We start from the raw sequence: 20,860 nt of genomic DNA, 5'->3' as shown, positions 1-20,860 counted from the left end.
AGTAACTTTGTGAAACACACTTATAAAAGTTAATGTTTGAGATTACGTTAGTGTGTAATTTAATAATAAAAAAATTGGTTATTTTCAGATGATGCCATCTATTACTCGTTTTCTAATGGAAGGCGCGGAGCTTCTTCACCAAGATTGTTCGAGCATGGAGCGCGTTATGCGCTATTTAGAAGCTAACCTAGACACATTGTACCAACATTTAAACAACGACAACTTTTCTAGAACACTGGACATTGTATGGGAACAGCTTGGCGAAGTTTTGTATGAGCTAATACAGGCCAATTTAGAGGTACGTCATTTTATTTTAGAAGTACATGATTTTCGCAACTTGTAAAATATGCATACATGTTTTTATTAACAGTTTTATCTAAATCACTCGACTTAATTTTTTTTACTAATTTTACTGTTAATAGAGGATCTTATGAAAGATAGCCAATGGTTATTGTTTCTTGTTGCTTTCATTAGATCCTTGTTGTAATTAATATTTCTGTTATTCGTAACACTAACTCAACATTAATTTTGTATTGTAGAAAGAGAAAATCGCCACCCGTATCCGCTTGATTAGGCGTAGGTATTTCGAGAAAAACAAAATCTCCCCCCATACCAACTTCACCCTGCTCCGGGTAAATATTGCATTTATGACACGCTATTGCAATACGTGAGACTGCACCGTTATTATTTAAGAGTGTTTTAGTTGGACATTTGTTTGTTTCTGTCAAATTATTTATCTAAATTGTTTTTTTTTGTTAGCACCGAAAGGTAAAGATAACTCGGTATATCAACCCAAGGCGCCTGAACAAATCGGCAGCTGCCAATTTAGATGCGGTAAACATAGTTCATAGAAAGCACCTTGTTTATGTACCTACCTATTATGTTCCATGTGTTGAATGTATAGAATTTCCTCTTTACGAAACATGTTAACTTGTTGGCTTGTTCCTTGCCCCAATAGGAATGTCCAGTCTACATGAATGTGGCCTTATTGTGAAAATGTGTTTCTTTGTTCCAATATGAATGTTGCTTTTAGTACATACTGAATAGTATGAATGTTTGTCTGGTCTACTTTCGCAAACTGTAGCTACGATTATGTTTTAAATACTTAATTGTTAGCATTTGCGACTGCCAAAGATTAAAGGAGGCATTACAGAAACTCTTTGAATTAGTCATTTTTGTTTAGGCCAAATGTATATTAATTTAATTATAACGAATCATAGCATGTTATTCATGGTTTATTTTTGGCAATTCCCACTACTGATCCTTACAAATACCTATAAAAAAAGATCTATAAAATATGCATGTTTGACTCTGCAAAATGGTTACGGGCTTTCTATAATAAGCTTTTTTCTTTAATTTCTTACTATAAATATGTTCCTTAACAACGATTATTTTTTGTCTTTCATTAATACAACTTAAACTGCAATCTAATTTTATAGCAAGTAACATAATAAGAAAACTTCTTTGTCTTTGTATGTATAATGATTAATTATATGGCGTTACACCACTGCTCAAAAAGTTCGATCTTAATATTTTCTACGCTGATTAAATAACAAATAGGTCTTACCACAAAGAATATCAATTATGACATCAAATTAAATTTTCTAAAATCTTACAGAAACGTCGTCCTCCGTCTTTCTTTTCAAATCTTCACGAGTGCCTGAAAATAATGGTACGATCCTTCCGCCAAGACAACAAAGACATTTACTCGTCTGAGACTTTAAAAAGGGTCGAATACTTATTAAAACTACACGGCATGGAAACCAGGGAACTTATACATCAGTATCACTTAGAAAGATGGCAGGAGCAACAAGCTATCACAGAGCCTAAGATGGGTATATTGACCGTGAGAGCTCAATTCTATGAGGACAATTTGAAACTGGAGATTCTGAATGCCAGGAACTTGGTGGCTACGGATTCTAATGGTAAGTTCTTTTAGCTTTTTGTAGCCGATATAGCTGTAAAGGGTGAATACATTTGCAATGGTAATCGCTTTGTTTTGTGTAAGTCTTGCAAAAAAAATACGGGTTATTCGTCAGGTATTTGATGAGGTTGCCTGGAAGAGATCGCTTTTTAGCAATAAGGACGTTTCCTGTATCGCTTACTATTTGTGGTGTATGTACAATAAAGAGTCATTGTATTGTATTGTATACGTAAAAGACGCGTTCCTGAGCATTAGAAACAGAAATATAGTATCAAGTCAGGTCGAATTCGGCTTAGCATTGAAGATATTTAACATTTTGAAATATTCTTTAGCACAAAATCCTAATTATAGGCAGCAATGTTCCACACTTTAACCCTAAGAAGTCGTTTGAACAGAATACGTCCAAACAATTTACAAAGGTTATCATATCATTGTTATTTAGCAAAGGCAAACTACAAAAACGTAACCTTCCTAGTGCAGTCGGGTTAAGAAAAAAAGCGCTTCGGCTCGTCGTAAATCGAAGAGAAATATTATTACCTACTTAAGACGCAACTGTCTATGATCTACCAATAACTTCTCGATTATACTTGTTATAGATGTAGTGAAAAAAGTTTTTACACTAATAATAATAATAATATATATTCAGACTTTTATATAAATTTCTCGTGTCACAATGTTTGTGACCAATCTCCCCCGAAACGGCTTAACCGATTTTTATGATATTTTTGTGTATATTCGGTAGGTCTGAGAATAGGACGTAAACTATTTTTTATAGGTACCTACCTACTTCTACACGACGGAGTCGCGGGCAACAGCTAGTAAATAAATAAATATCATGGGACACTTGACACCAATTTACCTAGTCCCAAACTAAGCAAAGCTTGTACTATATACAGACATACTTAAATACATATTAATCATCCAAGACCCGAGAACAAGCATTCGTATTATTCATACAAATATCTGCCCCGGCCGGGAATCGAACCTCAAGCTTCGTAGTCTGGTTATCTAACCACTTGGCCATCCGGTCGTCAGTTGTTTGATTAACTGTGTAGTTTAGAACAATACAATATGCAGGTAATTTTTCCAGGACTCTGCGACTCGTACGTGCGCGTTGCTTTTCTCCCCGAGGATGCGTTCGCGAACGTGCTCAAGCCTAAAACACAGACACACAGCAAAAACCTTTTCCCTCTGTACGACGAAATGTTCCAGATGTGAGTATTTATGCCTCTAAAGATATTAAAAAAATGCACATTAAATGAAACAGTACAACAATATAAAAAACTCGCATTGAAAAAGCTTTTTAATCTAGCACGTAAAGTCGAGAAAACCGAATCGCATACCAGAACCCTTATTGTATAACGCGGGGGCTCTTGCCATCGCTTTCACCATCTCTTTCTGTCACCATCTTACACCGTTCGATAGAAAGAAATAGAGAATGCGATAGCAAGCGTCCGCGCGTTGGACAATACGGCCTCAGGGTTGGATTTTTTTTCATAATCAATTACCACTATTACCAGGGAGCGTAACTTTGGTGCGGGTGACGTCATTATGTCATATAGGATGTTTTTAAAACAAAATTACAACACTGCAATGATTCTTAATAATTTAGGTGATTTAAATTTAAAATACGATGTGAATAAAACATTTTACTGTGTAAACTAATTGTAAAAAAATATTTTTCCTCGAGTAAATGAAACTACACAACAAATGTTTCGTTGGATGACAAAGTATGCAGGACGCTTAAGATGGCAACATAATATCGCATCTTCGTTTTTATTTACATTAATAAATTTTACACGTACACTCAGGGCAATATAACTCTCAAATCTCCCGCCAGTTACAAATTGGTGTTGTACTGGTCATAGTCCTCATAACCGAACCTGGAGCAAAATATTGTTGAAGGTCAAAACCTTTCCTCATGTAAATCTATATTTTTTAAGGCAATGACTTTAAAAATAGTTCTTTGCGTAAAACTTCTGGCAATTCCAAATCCCAAAACCATCCATGAAAATTGACTACGTTCTATCTGACATTGATTATAGCAGTAAACTAAAGAGGTCTGGCTTTTTAAAACTGGCTTCTAAAAACACTCTGTATTTAGCTTGACGTTATACGTCTTTCATCGGCACCAAAGTTACGCTCCCTGTCAATTACTTTATGATTTCTTTGGCAGATGTATGAAATGTCAATATGACATCGTAACACAACGGTTTCTCCACCCTGAGGCCGTATTGTCTAACGTTTCCGGTTTTAACAGTTTTTGTATGCGAAGTCTGTCATTTGATTTTGATCGCCAGCGATGTACCTACTATTACTATCTACTATTGATGTACTATCGAACCACTGTGGAACATTTTCGTGGAAAGTCATAGTGACATTGCCTTGCTTGACAAGGGAATTACTTATGACGTTTAATGTGAGAACATTCTACTGTCGGTCAGGAATCAAATGATTCGACTGTACATCCTATGCATACAAAACATTGAAAATTTACCCTTGAGTAAATCATCCTTTTCTTTTTAGCCCCTTGACCAGCGAGCAACGCCGGACGCCCGATGGACTGATCCAATTTATAATTAAGGATAAAGATATGTTCAGCATGAATAACGCGTTTGTAGGCGAAGCGTATCTAAGCTTCAGTGATGTTCCGGAGACACCGGCACCGATCAGTAGTCTGCCGCAGCAACATCTCTTTCTAATGAGGCCGAGTAGTATAGGTAAGTGACCCACTTAGGAACTTGTTAAAAAAATTTCAAACACGAGGTTTATAATATAACTGTTTTATTCGTGTGTAGTGCAAATGAAAAAAGCATGTTCAAGTATGCCGTAAATTTTTGACGTGAATACCCCTTTCGACTGACCGAAATAAGACGTTCCACGAAGCTCTGTTTTTTTAATTCACTTCGTGTGCCAAGGCGATATCATAATACTGATGCATGTTCTTAAATTTAATTTAAAAAATCTTCAATTTAGGTCCCATTCAAATCGTGACGAGCTCAAAATTCTTAGTACCTAATGTTCCTAAGTGTGGGTTCCAACTGTTGAACTTAAGTTAGTTACTTAACAGAGTTCTAGCCCAGTAGACTTGTTTTCTTCTTTTTAGTATTTATTAAGGCAGTCGGGTTTTTGATTATTTAAATTTATTCAACATATTTTTTTTTTTTTCATAGATGGAGATGCAATCAAGGCTTTAGAGTCGCGACAAGGCGACAAACAAGCACGGGAGTTCCTCAAAAAGCTGCGCCAAAAGATGCCCAGCAAACAATTCTTCTCCTTAAGTTGAACGATTACCACTTAACTCTTCCTTTCATCTACATAAATATATGTATCATCAAATGTAATCTCAGCTGTGTATCAGCGTTAAAAAATTGTAGTTTAAAATAATTTAATTAAAATACCATATTTTGTGATATGTTAAGAATAAATCAACGCTCTGAAACTAAGACATTTAACACTTTCCTATTTCTGTCTTTTATGGCAATGAGTTCGTGAAATTTGATAACCTACGTTGCAGAACTGTAAATTATTGAAGATTTAAGAATGAAGATTAGTCGTTATTAACTTAACATGTTGTAGAGCGACTATTCCGACATTTTCCGTTTCTTAGAATGTTACACAGGTAAATTTCTCATAAAATTGTTCTTAGCGGCATTTGAAAAGGGTTAAATTTTGTTTGTAAGCAACACAGCCGAAAGAAGCCTTATTACTGGCCATTTTGTCAGTGACATTAAAGTTAAATCATAAAAAGCGGTAAAATACCGTGTATTTTTTAACGACTGCCTTAATGTGGGTCATTACTATAGTCACTTGGAGCATAGCATTAAATGTACATTGTAAGCTATAATTTATGAAAATTATGCTGAAAGTATAATCAAGCTGTTGTATTATTATTTCAATGAGTTAATATTTCAGAATACGCGGCTAGTCAATTTGAAAAAGCAATAATGTGTTTGGGTTTGTCGGTATGTTGACAACAGAGCAATATAGGTAGTAAGGATAATGAAATGATGATTTACTCATGTTATTGACTTGATGGGATCCCACTTGTTGAAGTTCATTTGTTTCTTTGTTCATTTGCAGCTACTCATCTAAGAAATACGTTACATAAATAAGGATATTCCCGTGTGTTCTTATAGACTGATAGTTAGCGTAGCTGCCATGAGTCTGCCAGTACGTAGCAATAATTTACTTTTTTTGCTTTGAATCTCGCTTTATGTAATGAACATTTTATTCGACCTTAAAATAAAAGCTTGTAAAAAACACGCACATTCTGTCTTTTTGTGTAAATGCATGACTATTATACAAATGTATTTGTGATGCAATATTCAATGAGGGCTATCGCGTATGAATTCGCCACTAGAGGCGCTAGTGTAGCGTGAGGTCTCCGAAATGTCAAATCTCATAGTTTTTGGGTGAGCTACGCGGGTTTATTTATAATTAGAATACTTTTGTGAATATTTTGCAATATATGAAATTAATTATGGCAAATATGCGTTCCGGGGTAATGAATGTCTGTGTTTTGAGACAGTTTTGTCTTTCGGAAACCTTTGTCCTCCCTTTTTTTTCGAACAAAACGGGGACTATGCAACACTGCTCGATATTTTTATGGTATGGTTTTAAGGTGTATTAAATATGATTTTAATCAAAACATTGTTTTCACGCCCGTAATAACAGACTTTTCTCAAAAATGTCCGTAAAAGTTGACATTATTCTTTACATATCGGAAGGTGAAGTGCATAGTTTATGGTCAGCGAAAAATTAAAAAGTTGAAAAGATTGCAGGCGCGCTAGCTCGACAATAATGAATTAGCGCGCCTGCAATCAGTCACAATTTTTAAAAAAAGTTAAAAAGGCCATGGACACAAGTCGTATACAGCCAAGTCTAATGGACGGTATCAGATATTTTGTTAGAACTCCGGACTTTTTCAATTGGGTCTGAAACAGCTTGTGGTGTTTTCGGTGGTAAAATACACCTGCAGTTTATTTTTAATGAAAAAAAAGGCGGGAAAGCTTAAGAAAAATATTAGAATAAAATTAAATGTTATAATAATATATTTTGAAAAAAAGTGTATTCTATTTCAGAATTATTCACCATTTTTGAGAAAAGCTTTATATTAGTCTCGGCTGGAATAGCAATTGCTAGCTTCGTATTACTTAAACGGACTCGCAAGCTCGTCCGTTTAATATACTCAGCCAGCAATTGCCTACTTCCAGGCCACGACAATAATCTACTATTGAAAACCATACTTAAAAACCTCACGCAACAGTGCGCCATCTAGTGAGACAAAAAACGATAGCCCTCATTGCGATATTTTGCTCTGTCGATCTGCTTGATGATTACAATTACATAATGCCTGTTTTTAATTTGAAAACAGAATTAATAAAAACAATGTTATTATAAAAAAAGATAATATATACGTATTTAATCGAACAGGTAGATGGTACATGAATTAGGCCTGGCGTATTTAGTAAGTAGATTTATACCTACTGAGTATTTATGATAATAAATGCTTAATTAATACGAGTGTATGTAGAAAACTTTATACCTAAATATTTTTTATTTTTTTAAAGAATACATATTAGTAGCGGCTATGTTCTGTGATAAAGTGATGTGCCTTACCTTTATTTCTATATATTTACCAACTCTTTAATGATAAGGCATGTTCTTAGTAAAGATTATGTTCCATTTTGCCAGATACATATTATTATGCTGATAGATTACCATCTATTATTGTGTAAATGTCAATAAAATTTGTATTTAATTTTGAAATGTTTTTTTAATCACTAGAAAATCACCTCTTATTTTCACTCACATTCCAAGCTCAAGTTCAGGCTTTGCTTTTGACGATTCATTAAAGTCAAAAGTCAAAATATCTTTATTCAATTTAGGCTATAACAAGCACCGGTTCGGAAAAACCTCTGTTGAGAAGAATCCGGCAAGAACCTCAACGAGGTATATATTTTTTAAACAGATTTACAATATTATTAAATGATATCTATACATCACAAGTATTTGCATCATTGTGCATAGGTACGTATGTTATGTATGGAGGTAAGTAGGTAAACCCTTGGTTGTGCAATAATAAAGAAACAAATAAATAAGTACATGGTGTTTTAATACAAGCTGTAAAAAAATCTTGTATGATAACACATTAGGACTAGATACTTATTCCTAATAAGATACTCTTGGAAAAAATATTTTAAGTGGAAAAAAACTTAAGTTTCATATGGAAATTGGGTTCAAGAAAACTTTATTTCGAATGTCAATGTTTTTCCACTTGTGTCGTATTAGGAATCGGTAGGGTTTAATTATCGTACAGAATTCATAACACTATGCATAAAAACCGGCCAAGAGCGTGTCGGACACGCCCAAAATAGGGTTCCGTAGCCATTACGAAAAAATTAAGAAATATTTTTCTAAGAATTTAGTATTTTGTACGGAATATTCCAAGTTTGGTTATATTTTATACCTTAGGCTGCTATTTACTCTTAAACTACTAATAATCCTCAAGAAAACTTAACCGTTATAGTTTTCCTTGTAAGTTTGATCACTACCATCCTGATTTTTTTAAAATCTTCCCACCATCCGGCTTAGATTTTAGAGAGGGGGGGGGAGCGCTCGATTTTAATGAAAATTTGCACTTTAAAGTTGAATATTTTGCAAACAAATCACTGAATCGAAAAATAGTTTTAGCAACCCCATGGTTTTAAAAGACCTATCCAACGATACACCACACTATAGGATGGATGAAAAAAAAAATCACCCTAACTACGTCTATGGCAGGTAGGTAGGTAATCTAAAAAAAAATTATTTTTATTTTTTTATTGTACCATTTTGTCGGCATATATATTAGTGCAAAATTACAGCTTTCTAGCACTGATAGTCCCTGTGCAAAGCCGCGGACGGACAGACAGACAGACAGACATAGCGAAACTATAAGGGTTCCGTTTTTGCCATTTTGGCTACGGAACCCTAAAAAGGAGGACGAGAAGATCATTTGATTAGGGACAAATAAATAGTGAATTTAAATTTAGAACTTTAGGTGTCGCAAAGACGTAGTAGTCTTTCACATATGGTCGCGGAGTAGAAATGTAATTGATTTTAAACTCATGGATATGAACGGACCTTCACAAAGTAACGCCTGATTCAATCCAATGATTTGTAAAACATGGAAACTTGTTACCCTTTAGGATTGATACCTGTTGTAGTATAAATACATATTATTATACTTGTACTCGTATTTATTTAAAAACAAGTGGCAACAAACTCAAGGACCACGCAGCAGGGCACCCGAACGCGTTTTACATAAATAGGTACGTTGGTTCTTTGAAGCTTTGCTTAGCTATGAAATATACCGGCCTGAACCAATATCGCAATTTATCCCACTGATATTAAGTACACCGTGGCCCAAAAATACGTTGACAAAATTAAAAAGTAAACATTTCGAAAATAGAACGCGTTATGAATTCATTTGCTTCTGTGTCGTGTTTTTTACATATTTTTCATCACACTTGCTCGTAAACAGTGTCGTAACATGCAGGCTACCTTGCCCCCCAAATAAAACCCTCGACCTTAATGTGCTTGTCATGAAGCCCAAGGTCGGTAAATGAGTGTGATACTGCTTGGCGTGCAGGAGCGCGGCGCGCGCACGTCGCGCGCACGTCGCGCACATGCTGCGTGGGGTGGGGCGGCGCGGAGGATGGCTCGTTCGTAATTCCTTGTTTACCGCCCTTAAGACACAATGTACTATTAGTAACGATTTCAAATTGGTAACTTCTTTTTCCTTATACGACACCGGAAAACGACAGTGTGAGATAGTTAGGTCGCTAAGTGTCAGTCGTCAATTAGTTTCCAAGACTATTAAGCGGTACAATGAGCTCGGGCATGCCGCAGACCGTCCAGGAAGAGGAAGAAAGAGGTTGTTAGGACTCCCAGGCTCCGGAACATTGTCAAGAAACGGCTTGACCGTAATCCACGAACCAAAGTGCGGAAAAAGGCTCGGGAGCTGGGTGTAAGTCGTTCGACGGTGCAACGTATTGTCGCTATTGACCTCAATTTGAGAGCGTACAAGCTGCGTAAAGCACAGCTCCTTGAAGATAAAGATAAAAAAAATTGCCTGGACAGATGTCGTGTTATCAAGCAGCGTGCCGCTGCTGAAAAATGGGAAAATACTTATTGTTTTTTCATGTGTTTTTTTTTTCCATTGAACAGGCCCATAATCACCAAAATGACAGAAAAAGGCGTTAAAATTAACTTCAGAAATATACAAAACAGATATTCTTGAAGCCATACTTCTTCCCTGGATTCAACGACATTTTGGCAACAAGTTGGGATATTCCAACAGGACTCTGCCCCATCTCACAGAGCCCGCAGAGTCCAGCAGTGGTGTAAAGACAGTTTACCCGGATTCATAAGCTCAAAAGAGTGGCCACCCTACTCGCTTGATCTAAATCCAATGGATTATGTTTGTGGTCAATTTCAAGCAAGGGCCTGTGCAAATAAACACCAAAGTGTAGAAGCTCTTGTAATAAGCCTGATGGTGGTAATAGGTGATGATATAATAAGTATTTTTTTTATTATCTTTACTTATACTTGTACTTGACTGTACTTATGCTGGTCACGGCCAACAAATTGTAATAACCCTTCTAATGGCCTTGAATTAATAGCTAATTTTAAAGACTAACTAACTACCCCTTCTTAACCTACTTAATACTACACTTAACTTGTGGTAACGCTATGGTGATTTAACTTAAATTAATTTATGGCCTTGTGATCGTGAATCGTCTAGTGGATAGGAACCTACCTTATGCCCAGCAATAACCTAAGTGCTTTTATTTGAGAATTAATTTGAAAAGCCTACAGTTGTGTTTCTAATGTTATAATTAATTAAGCAGTACCTAACTTCGTGATAATTTTGACTCTAGATTGAACTCTACTGAACTTTAGGGTGAAACTTTAATTACTGAGATGTGAATTTAGATATACTAGTATGTTTAGACTGGATAGTTCTAGAAATGGATCTTTCAGGTTACCTAGAATAATCAGTTTGGAAAAATGAGAGGAAATATTTCTACTACGGATAGTGTTTGTGTTTGTATTACTTCTGAATCTATTTTGACTTAAAACTAAGTTTAATACCGAGACCTGAGGTCTCGGAGGATCTCTACCTGCCACCCCCGATCCTTTCCTTTCGCACACCAGAGCAATATATCTCTATGGATATGTCAAGTTGTGATTTTACTAGACTAAGCACTAACTTTCGGTGCATTCAAATCAAAGTATGGAAATACAAACACAATGTTTTGTAACAAGTTGAATCTAATTTTAGACTTATGGTTACTTATTCTATGCTTATATTAGAATACTCTATGAGATGCTTAATTATAACTTTGATAATTAGTTCAGGAATGAGTTTAGACACTATAGCTTTTCATTTACTATAGGCACTAGTATCTCTTAATTTAGATTATGTCTTATCTATCTTAGATATATGGAATGTCTAATTTGACATAATTTTATTTTGGTATAATTACTAATCTCATAGTGACTTTCACTTATTTTAATGAGCTATCTACTTAGTCTAATTTTCTAGTTCTACCAGCATTTGGCGTTACCAGAGTAAAGCAGAAAGTAAGTACCGATTTCTATACTTTACGCCCAGAACACAAGCGTTAATAATAATCTAACTAGCTTATAACTAGATAACCCTTGGGTATTCAAGATAACCTCTGTATTAGGTTTTGGACTCGTCTATGACTAGTTTTGTCTCAATTCATATATTTTAAATGAACAATAAACTGTTTCAACTATCAATCCTTAATCAATTATGTTTAAATCGAGATCGAATGAAAAGTACGTAAATTTCCAGATAGACTGTTGCCTGGTATGTGTCAACGTAAGCTATCGACCGTAGTCAGGATTTCTACATCCGTTCACTCAATGTTAGAACGACAATTAAAACAGATAGTATGTATTTATAACACGATAGACTTTTGTATTTTAATTGATAGATGGTCCAAAACCCTCTACGATTTTATCTCTAACTTATTACTAGACATAATTTGATGAGATCTTAATCAAAAGTATGAATATGATGTTTGATATTAATTTTATCAAAACAAAGCTTATTTTAGCTGGCAATCGTAATTCAAATCGAAATTAGATGATAATTGTGTTAAATATTATTCAGTAAGTTATCTGGCATTTAATTGTCCACTTAGCTATGAGATCGTGTCATATCAATTCCCGCTTATTCATTATAGGAAAGACAGCTAAAATATGTTATTGTTATTTACTCTTAACAAAATGATCAAACCGTATTTTGGTTTTAAATTGAAGTCAACTTACTAATTTTAATAAAGTTATTCGTAGTCAAGTTCTTATGAACTAAGTTTTGTATAATGAAGTTTTGACGTAAGTACTTAAATAAATTTTATGTTTTATTCTCTTTTCTTAAAATCTAATTTATGCCTTAAAACTATGTGTGTGCGAGTTTAAGCTTTCCCTAGCTCTGTGTTGAAGTTTAGCAATTTGGAGGAAAACCCTCATAGGTGAACTAATTGTGTGGTGAGTTAAAATAGTAACTTTTCCCGGTGTAAGGAAACGCTACTCTAGCTAAGCCCTATGAACTTCCCTACCTATATAGCCCTAATAAATCCTACAATTGTACTTTAAGCTTGCCTGAGGCCCCTACTCTCTGTCTGTGATTAGCAAAACTAGGGAATTAATCCCACATGTACATTTAGTGTAATGTAGAAATTCACGGTGCAATGAATTTCTTCTAATCTCCTATCAACAATGATGGTGTGTATACCTAAAGCCCTATCGGTCCCTAAATGGTGCTGAGCTCCCAACTTTCCCGAAGGAAAGTCCCTATGACGGAGAGCCCCGCGGAACAGCAGAATACCTAACGTTGTGCATAAATACGTAAATAAATAGGGGACAGGAATTCTGAGTTTCTTAAGTACAAACCAAGCGTCAACAAGACACGCATTCACTTCGACGAGCGCTACTTAGTCGTTACAAAAGACAAACAGAATCCACTGGTGGCTGGTACGACAGTAATTTGCCGCTGAAGCCGCCACAGCTTCAGGAAGTGGAAGCCTATTTCGTCCACGGTTGTCACCGTTAGGTGTCAGACGATATAGACGGACTTAAAGCTCAACCAAGGTACGTTATGGAGGAACCAAAGTCATTTCCATTAAGTTGGGAAAAACACAGAAAAGTTATGGGTTAGTACAAAATATACGTAGGCTGAAATGAAACGCTATAAAACGATCACTCCACACTACAAGAACAAATAAAGGACTTCACCGCCACAAGACCGCAAAGTCCCTCACACAAAGATTTTCCGAATGAAAATCAGCACTAAATATTTCACAAATAATTAAAAAACCAGAGAGTTAATCATTATTCCGCAGATTAATGATCAAGACCCCGACACTTTACTTCCTGAAGAAATACTCACATTTCTTGTAAATTAAAATTAATTCAAATTAAATAAAATCAAAAACCCCAATTCAAATTAATGAAATAAAATTACCCAATACTATTGACTCTAATTTGTTAACAAAATGGCGCACAGAAACTAAACCCCCCGACTAGCAAAATAACGATGTTGACTCTACGAAATCTAAATCCATCTGGCTCCCGCCCTTTTTGTGTCACCTCTATTTATAGCTTCTCTCCCGGGACCTCTGGTATTTTCGCGCCAAGCGACCAAACGACGCCAAGCTTACCAAAGTCGACAACGTTGACATTGCCAGCTCTCGCTTTTTCTTCTGCCAAATCCTTATCTCAAAATAGCCAAATTTTATCCGTAAAATTTATTTTTGAACTAAAATTTCCTATTTATCTTGACACTATCCTAGCTTAACTATTCTAGTAAATACGTTTCATTTTTATATTGTGCTACAACAATAATTTTCAATAAATATTTATATGTATTTGTCAAATACTTCAATTTTACCTCAACGTTTTAATTTCCTTAACCTATCTAACAATAATCTTACTTCTAATGATAATTTTCTACTTATTACTCCCTACACTCTTTGAATATAAATAGCCAATTACATACTTCTATTGTTCGTTATAAAATAGCTAATTTGCCTACAATTATTAACTGGTATCCCCAATTCGCGCCACTTATTCATAGTTCCCTTTGTCGTATTAACGCTACTCAAAATTTGCTTATAATTTCGCCACGTTCCTACTTTAAGTCAGTGCGACAGAGTGCTTGTAATTTCATCTTAACTAAATGTGTAATTACTCTGCTAATACTACTCCGTTTTGAATGAAAACTTAAATTTATAATAGATAATGAACCAATGATCTATACTACGATTACGTAATGCTTGCATTTTCGGTTTTTCTTAACTTATTTAGCTAATTTCGACAACTTGCCGTTTCCATGATGCTTTCGTTGATATTTCTTTAAATTAACATAATTATTAACATCAAATGTATCTAAGATCTACTGTAGACTAATACTAATGATTCTATTACTATATCAAGTCTATTTTTGATGAATTTGTGACCATATTTCTTGTTTTTAGATAAAATTTACATTTCCATTACCTAAAGCGACCTCTATAATTCCCACGTGAAACTAACTAAATAGCCTCCCAGGTTAATCTGCCGCTAAACCCAGTTCGGCATTAGTTCACTAATTTTCCATGACGCCTACCATTAATTCCTTTAATTGACCATAGATGGCGTTTTTTTACATTAATTATTATACCCGAACAACACAATTCTAATCTCCAATTAAATTTAACATTTACTCATTAAATTGACTGCTAAATTATCCCTGCTTTAATTACATCGACATTCTAATCTCAATTACTCTTATTTAACTGTCTTTGTCGACATGTTTTTGTTTCGAGTTTCCATCAAACCTTCATAGATGGCCCCACTAACAATTTTCTACTAATTTATTCCCAGTGACGGTCGTGTGACACATCCGAACCGTTACAGCTTTTCCCCTTGATAGACTAAGAAGTAGTTAATATACAATTTAACGCCCGAATTGGTCTATCACACTTATGTCAATATTTAAAATTTAAAATAAAATTTTATTAGTCTTTATAATTGAAATGTGTTTTGTGTGGTGTGTTTTTAACCAAGCTAAGACTATCACTATTTCTAGCCTACATTTGAACCAGTGTTGAAACTCACAGATATGAACACAGTTACAATCCAGTCAGAATGTCTAAGACTCTGCGAAAGATCTTGGTTGTGAGGCAAGATAACTCTAGTAGTAAATCGTATCTCAGCTTCTAATAAAAGCATGATAGCAAGGTCTAACTATCAAGTCCTAGTAGAACTACGATTCTCTCCTTAAGCCCAGGCATTCCTTTCGATTATTCACTTACCAGAAGGTCAAAATGCCCAATCCATTTGCCTCCCAGTCCAGACTTAGCCTTCAATAATGACTTCCTAGTCTTGGAGCATGTGTAGTGTAAATTTTTAGTTCTGTCCACTAGTAGAGTACTAAAATCCTTGAACGCAGTCTACAAAACTGATTTTGCCTACTGGCCTATCCTAACACCTCTATCAAGAATTCTAGTTGTAAGTGTAATGTGTTCAATTATAACTACCAATAAATGATCCGATTATACTACAGAATTGTTAATTATTCAAGACCCTCATTTCCTTAAATATAATACACTCTCTTTTCAGAAACCCCTCTCGTTGTTCTAGCATATAATTTCACACAACATTTCCATCACCACTCTTTCATTTTTTTTTGTTTCATTATTGCTCGCTGTCTTGAACAATCAATAACCCCAATTAGTTTAACCAGACTTCTTTTGTTTTACTTTTAAAATTATTTCTTAACCCCTTTTTTTTCAATGATAGTTCCCATCAACATTATTTTTTCCTACCCTATCCTAATCATAAATATCCTTCCCATTTATCACCTTTTCCTACGTGTTTGTTTTTTTTTTTTCCAGGTACTTAAGCCTAATATATACATATCATAAAATCTACTCTTACTGTCTACATATTAACTACCAAACGCTTATAATATAATTTGCTAAAATTTCTAATACTACTGTAAATATTCTATCTACTCTTAATTTAGGTCATCAATTTAGATACCATAATAATTCTATTTCTACACTCTTAACTCAGCTCTAAAACATTAATTTGGCACAAAACCAAACCAAATTTACTTTTGCGTTTCGCTTTACCCCTTTTTAATATCAAAATGCGTTTATTAAACCATCTATTATTATAGTATCTAACTATCTAACTGGTAAATTTGACTACTCGGCATTAACTTATACTTATAATATATTTCTTCTCCTTTTCCCCTCTTTTTTGAAACTTTAACTTAACATCCTTTACTCAATTTAAATTAATAAATTTAAGACCCTTTAAGATTCATTTCCGAACTGCAATCTATATTTTTTTTGTGAACTAACCATTACTCTTACTGTTACCTACCGACCGTACGTCCGTTTGAGTCACCTTTAAAACACGCAAATTCCGTTATAATTTTCCTACAATGTGACTAACTTTTCTTCCCTACGGCAACCTCTCAAATCAAATGTCAAATCCTCCTGTCAAAGCAAATCGTATCGTAATTATTGCCGTTTCAATAGACGCATTTTTAATTACATTAACGCTATGTTATTAAATTTAATTTTAAATTTGTACACTAATTATTAAGAAGCTAATCTGCGCGCGTGCATCAAACTCTTCCTACTATCTCAACTTTAGATGCTTACTTTGGATACTTTGGTAACTAACTAAGTGAAACGCTGCGTGGTTCAATCGTTTGCAAGAGGAAAAGAATTATAATGTCTGTCACCAGATCCGATAAATTGTTGCTGAAATTTCCTTGTCTCTATGATCGCTGTCATGTCTCTTTATCTGTGAAATTGGGATCGTCGCGAAGAACGAAACCCAAGGTTCTGCTGTCCCACTAATGTACTTAATTGAAATCTCTACTGTACCCCTCATCTTGTCTGACATCAACCGAAAAGCCGGAGCTTACAATCGCAAGGTGAATATCGTAATTTTTTCTTATGTTTCTACCAATCTAAAATGTTGTTATTGTCCTAACCAAAATGTCAATGCTAACCGTCTACATTTTCTTTCAGATTCAACACAATAACGACATGGCCCACAACTCTGTAATAACTTTGGCGAATGACCACTCCGAGAAAAATAAACTTCTATTCTTTAAACTTATATACAACTGGCGCTTACTCCCTTTTTCCTTCCAACATTGTATAACATTTGTTCTAGTTAATGTAAATGCTGCAACATAAGGTTACACTATAATTTACTAGCTTTTAAGTTTAATTTTCTCTGCTTACAATTTTTTTTATTACTCAGTTAATAAATAATATTTAATATAGACCTGTAATCTAAGCTAATTTTATGTTAAATTAATTTTTCATTTCTATTTGTTTGTGTTTTAAGGGTGATTTTACTTTCAGAATTCCATACCGCCTCCCTCTATCGTTTCCCCTATTTTCATACCCACCGTTACTTCATCAACCACTCACAACACCGCATAATTTTATTTCTATCTTAATTACCCTACTTGTCTTAATGTAGTTAATTAAATTTATTTTAAACACTACTAGCATAATAACCAACAATTAACAAAAGCTAATCTAATTTAAATTTATCCACTAATAATTAAATTTATCCACTAATTAATAAGCATTGTACAGGTGGTTTAACTGAAATGTCAACCTGTATTCTAATTAATCTCTATTTTTATTCTTTTATTTTAATTAATTTCAACCAGATACAACTTATTTATATAATTCAATGTGTTTAATAACTGGTGGCAACTTATTGGTTAATGCAAATAGTAACTATGTTTAGGTTTAAAATAATGTACCGTTTGATCCCAAATAAATATTAAAACATAACTAAATAACTCTTATCTTGTGTGTCTCAGAATCTACTTCAACCATTTTCTTTTTTTTTCTTTCTAATAGGTTTCACTGGTAGTACCTAGACTAATGTACTGCATAAAATTTTCCCCTCATCTTCGTTGTTATTGGGTTCTACTAGAACATACATTTTTATATAGATTAGTAGCTTTTACATACAACCCTTCATTTATACTATTTATACTTATGCTTCAAATTTATTTACATACTAATTTCTACATATTGATTTCTCTTACAAGTTGTACATATACCTTTCTATTTATTCCTGTCACTACTATTACCGTTTCCCCTGTTTCCCATGTCATAAAAATTTCAAATGTCATTTTTCTATTCTACATATCTCTTTAGCATGTTATTTATCCCTTTATAATGACTTATTTCCCCTGTTTAAGCATTTCTAATATGATTTAAGAATAAGAATATTTATTTGCGAAAATGTAGTAGTAAATAAGTTGGAGAAGCGTTTTTGAGTGCATACATTTTACTTAAACAAGCATGCAAATTTTCTTATAAACTATTGATTTGTACCATATTAAATAACACTAAAATACTATATTATGTCAAACTCAGAAGATGAAATTTAAAGTTATTCGCTTATTGGATCAAAATAATTATTAATGCCATAATAACACTTATCTAAACAAAATTTACGTAATTCATATTTATACTCAGGCATGTCAAAGTTCCTTATTTCTATGGGTAGATTATTATATACTTTTACCATCATACATAAAGCATTTTTTGTAAAACAAGCTGTTTTCGACAGCGAAGGATATCAAAGAAGAGTACCGCGGCTATTTGTAAATCAATATGTAATTCTGAAATATTTTCTAAGTATTTTTTACAATTCTTTATTTACCCCAGAATCTGTTTATAATATCTCAGGTAGCTTTATCTTTTCCCCCTATCATAAATCTCTCTCAAGTAAATATCTAAATGCTCCTCTCATCCACTCAAAGGTTGACTGGTAGAGGATAAGTCCGCCTTTCTACATATAGTTATCTCATAGGTTGTCAATTGTGTTTGTTTACCTATTTTGTACTATAAAGAGTTTACATACATACATACATATCTTGATAATACATCTGCTACTATGTTTTTCTATTATGTATATATAATTGAATTGTTCTAAATAATTTATCCACCTAGTCACTCTAACATTATATAATCTCTAATTCTAGACAAATATTAGCGCCTTATGGTCTATTAAAATTATCACTTTAGCTCCACGTAAATATGTCTCGAACTTAGCCAATCAACTTATCACTGAGAAAACTTATTCGGTCACGGTCCAGTTGAGTTGCGGACCCCTGAATCCTCTACTGTGGTTAATTTTATTTTCTGGTTCAGGTGCATGAAATTTAACTAACTATTTTCCCCTCTCTAATACAATCCACATTCCTCTATCATTTATTTTACATTGACCCCTTTTATACTACAAATAATAAAATTTTGTACTTTAACTACAGTGCCTTACTTTATTTTATTTTTATTTACACAGCTGTTCTTGGTAAAATATTTTATTTCTAAATTTTAATTCATCTCCCCCATTATTCATAAAATTCTTTACGTTAATAATTACATCCAATTTAACCGCTTAATAACTGATTTTGAATAAATTTAAACCTTAACGATAACAGTTTAACTTCTATTTTATGTGGTTTGATTTTTCTTTAATACGTTTTATATTTCAAATTTGTTTCTCATATCGCCCTAATTTTAATATAAAGTACACCTAAATTTTCCGCTTCCAAGTCGCCACGTTTCGTATCTATGGACGTGAACCCTTTACCTCGCTTACGCGCAATTTAAAAATAAATACTCGTACCGCCCTTCGCTATCTGTCACCGCGCAGCTGCCAACGTCAACACTATAATTCTATCGTCAAAGAAAGGTTCTAACCTCAATTTACTATGAACTTACGCTTGTCTTTATTACACTAAAAGTATTTAAAGATAACTAAAACTTTCCGTATCCGCGAGTTTATAATTTAACAGGTGAGTGCCGCCGACATAACTTACGTTCTATGATCTAACTGTAACTATTGATTTGGACTCAAGTTTCGACAGTAACTAACTATTGTTTTAAACGGTATTAACAGTGCTCGCGTTTTAAATACGTCCAAGTGTTAACTGTGTAATAATAATGCCTTTATCTTTCAGATAAAACCTCGCCCAGTGTATCTCAAATGTAAAATGTCTAAAGCTCACTCGGATCGCTCTTATAATGAAATTTAGTTTACTGAGCTCATTCAATGACCAGACCCCCCAACAGCCCATTGTTGTTGACATTGAATGGTATGTACTAACTTTCTTAATCTCACTATGTCATAATCTTATAAAATTTCAACTGTTAAATTATTTCTTTATTGTTATTACATTTCAAGTGACATTTATACTCCAAATGTTTGTGTAAGCTAAAACCCAATTAAAATTCATTCTACTCTAACTTCAACTACTCTTTCTGTTATTTATTTCTTTCTTTTATTTACAGAAAGTGTGACAATCTAATGACAGATGGGCGCTGAACATCACTATATCACACATACTTGAGCATGGATTGAACTAGTGTCTACCTCTCACGATTTGAACTTGTGTGCACTCCAGCTACATAATCAAGGAACTATTCTCACTCTAATTATACCGCTGTCCGCAGACATCTTCCTCTTAATAAAATAATTTAAACGCTTTAGTGCTATGATTAATTTTTGGTGTATTGTTTCATTTCTTTTACCTATAACCCTCTACTATTATCATTTCATTAATTACTCAATCATTAATTTCATTAATTTGGTAAACTATTAATAACAATTGTCTCAACTTTCATATAACAACAAAGCAACCCCGTTAGTTATTTACTGATTTGTTTATACCAAACATTTACAAGTAAAACTTAATGTAATAAATTGTAATTGACTTTTGTGCTTTCCTCTCATAATTAAATTCTAAAGTAACAGAATTTTACTTTATGTTAATTTCTGATCTGTAATCTATCATATATTACGTTTTGCTTA

At 33.7% G+C, this 20,860-nt stretch overlaps 1 protein-coding gene and 1 long non-coding RNA gene across 4 annotated transcripts in view; both read left to right on the top strand.

The window, feature by feature from the left end:
- The window catches only part of LOC141430720 (uncharacterized), a 264,703-nt gene that overhangs the window by 60,383 nt on the left and 183,460 nt on the right, over window positions 1-20,860 (top strand). The window lies entirely within an intron of this gene.
- LOC141430716 (protein unc-13 homolog 4B-like) lies at window positions 93-7,696 on the top strand. 3 transcript variants are annotated; one of them, XM_074091583.1, is made up of 7 exons: window positions 93-298; window positions 540-632; window positions 760-834; window positions 1,619-1,925; window positions 3,015-3,138; window positions 4,451-4,644; window positions 5,098-7,696. In XM_074091583.1, exons 1-7 carry the CDS (start codon window positions 116-118, stop codon window positions 5,208-5,210), a joined length of 1,089 nt encoding a protein of 362 aa, XP_073947684.1. In that variant the 5' UTR covers window positions 93-115; the 3' UTR covers window positions 5,211-7,696. The 3 variants fall into 3 exon arrangements, with proteins under 3 accessions (XP_073947684.1, XP_073947685.1, XP_073947686.1); XM_074091584.1 differs by lacking the exon at window positions 540-632; XM_074091585.1 differs by lacking the exons at window positions 540-632; window positions 760-834.

The sequence above is a fragment of the Choristoneura fumiferana genome, chromosome 8, assembly GCF_025370935.1.
Source record: "Choristoneura fumiferana chromosome 8, NRCan_CFum_1, whole genome shotgun sequence".
NCBI lineage: Eukaryota > Metazoa > Arthropoda > Insecta > Lepidoptera > Tortricidae > Choristoneura > Choristoneura fumiferana.
Note: the sequence above shows the minus strand (reverse complement) of the source record. Positions and strands in the feature narration are given on the sequence as shown.

Bases quoted from the DNA above. Each gene is read 5' to 3' on its own strand.
- LOC141430716 (XM_074091583.1), top strand. From the start codon at position 116: ATGGAAGGCGCGGAGCTTCTTCACCAAGATTGTTCGAGCATGGAGCGC. The intron at 299-539 runs GTACGTCATTTT...TTTGTATTGTAG, and splicing joins TAATACAGGCCAATTTAGAG to AAAGAGAAAATCGCCACCCG. The intron at 4,645-5,097 runs GTAAGTGACCCA...TTTTTTTCATAG, and splicing joins AATGAGGCCGAGTAGTATAG to ATGGAGATGCAATCAAGGCT.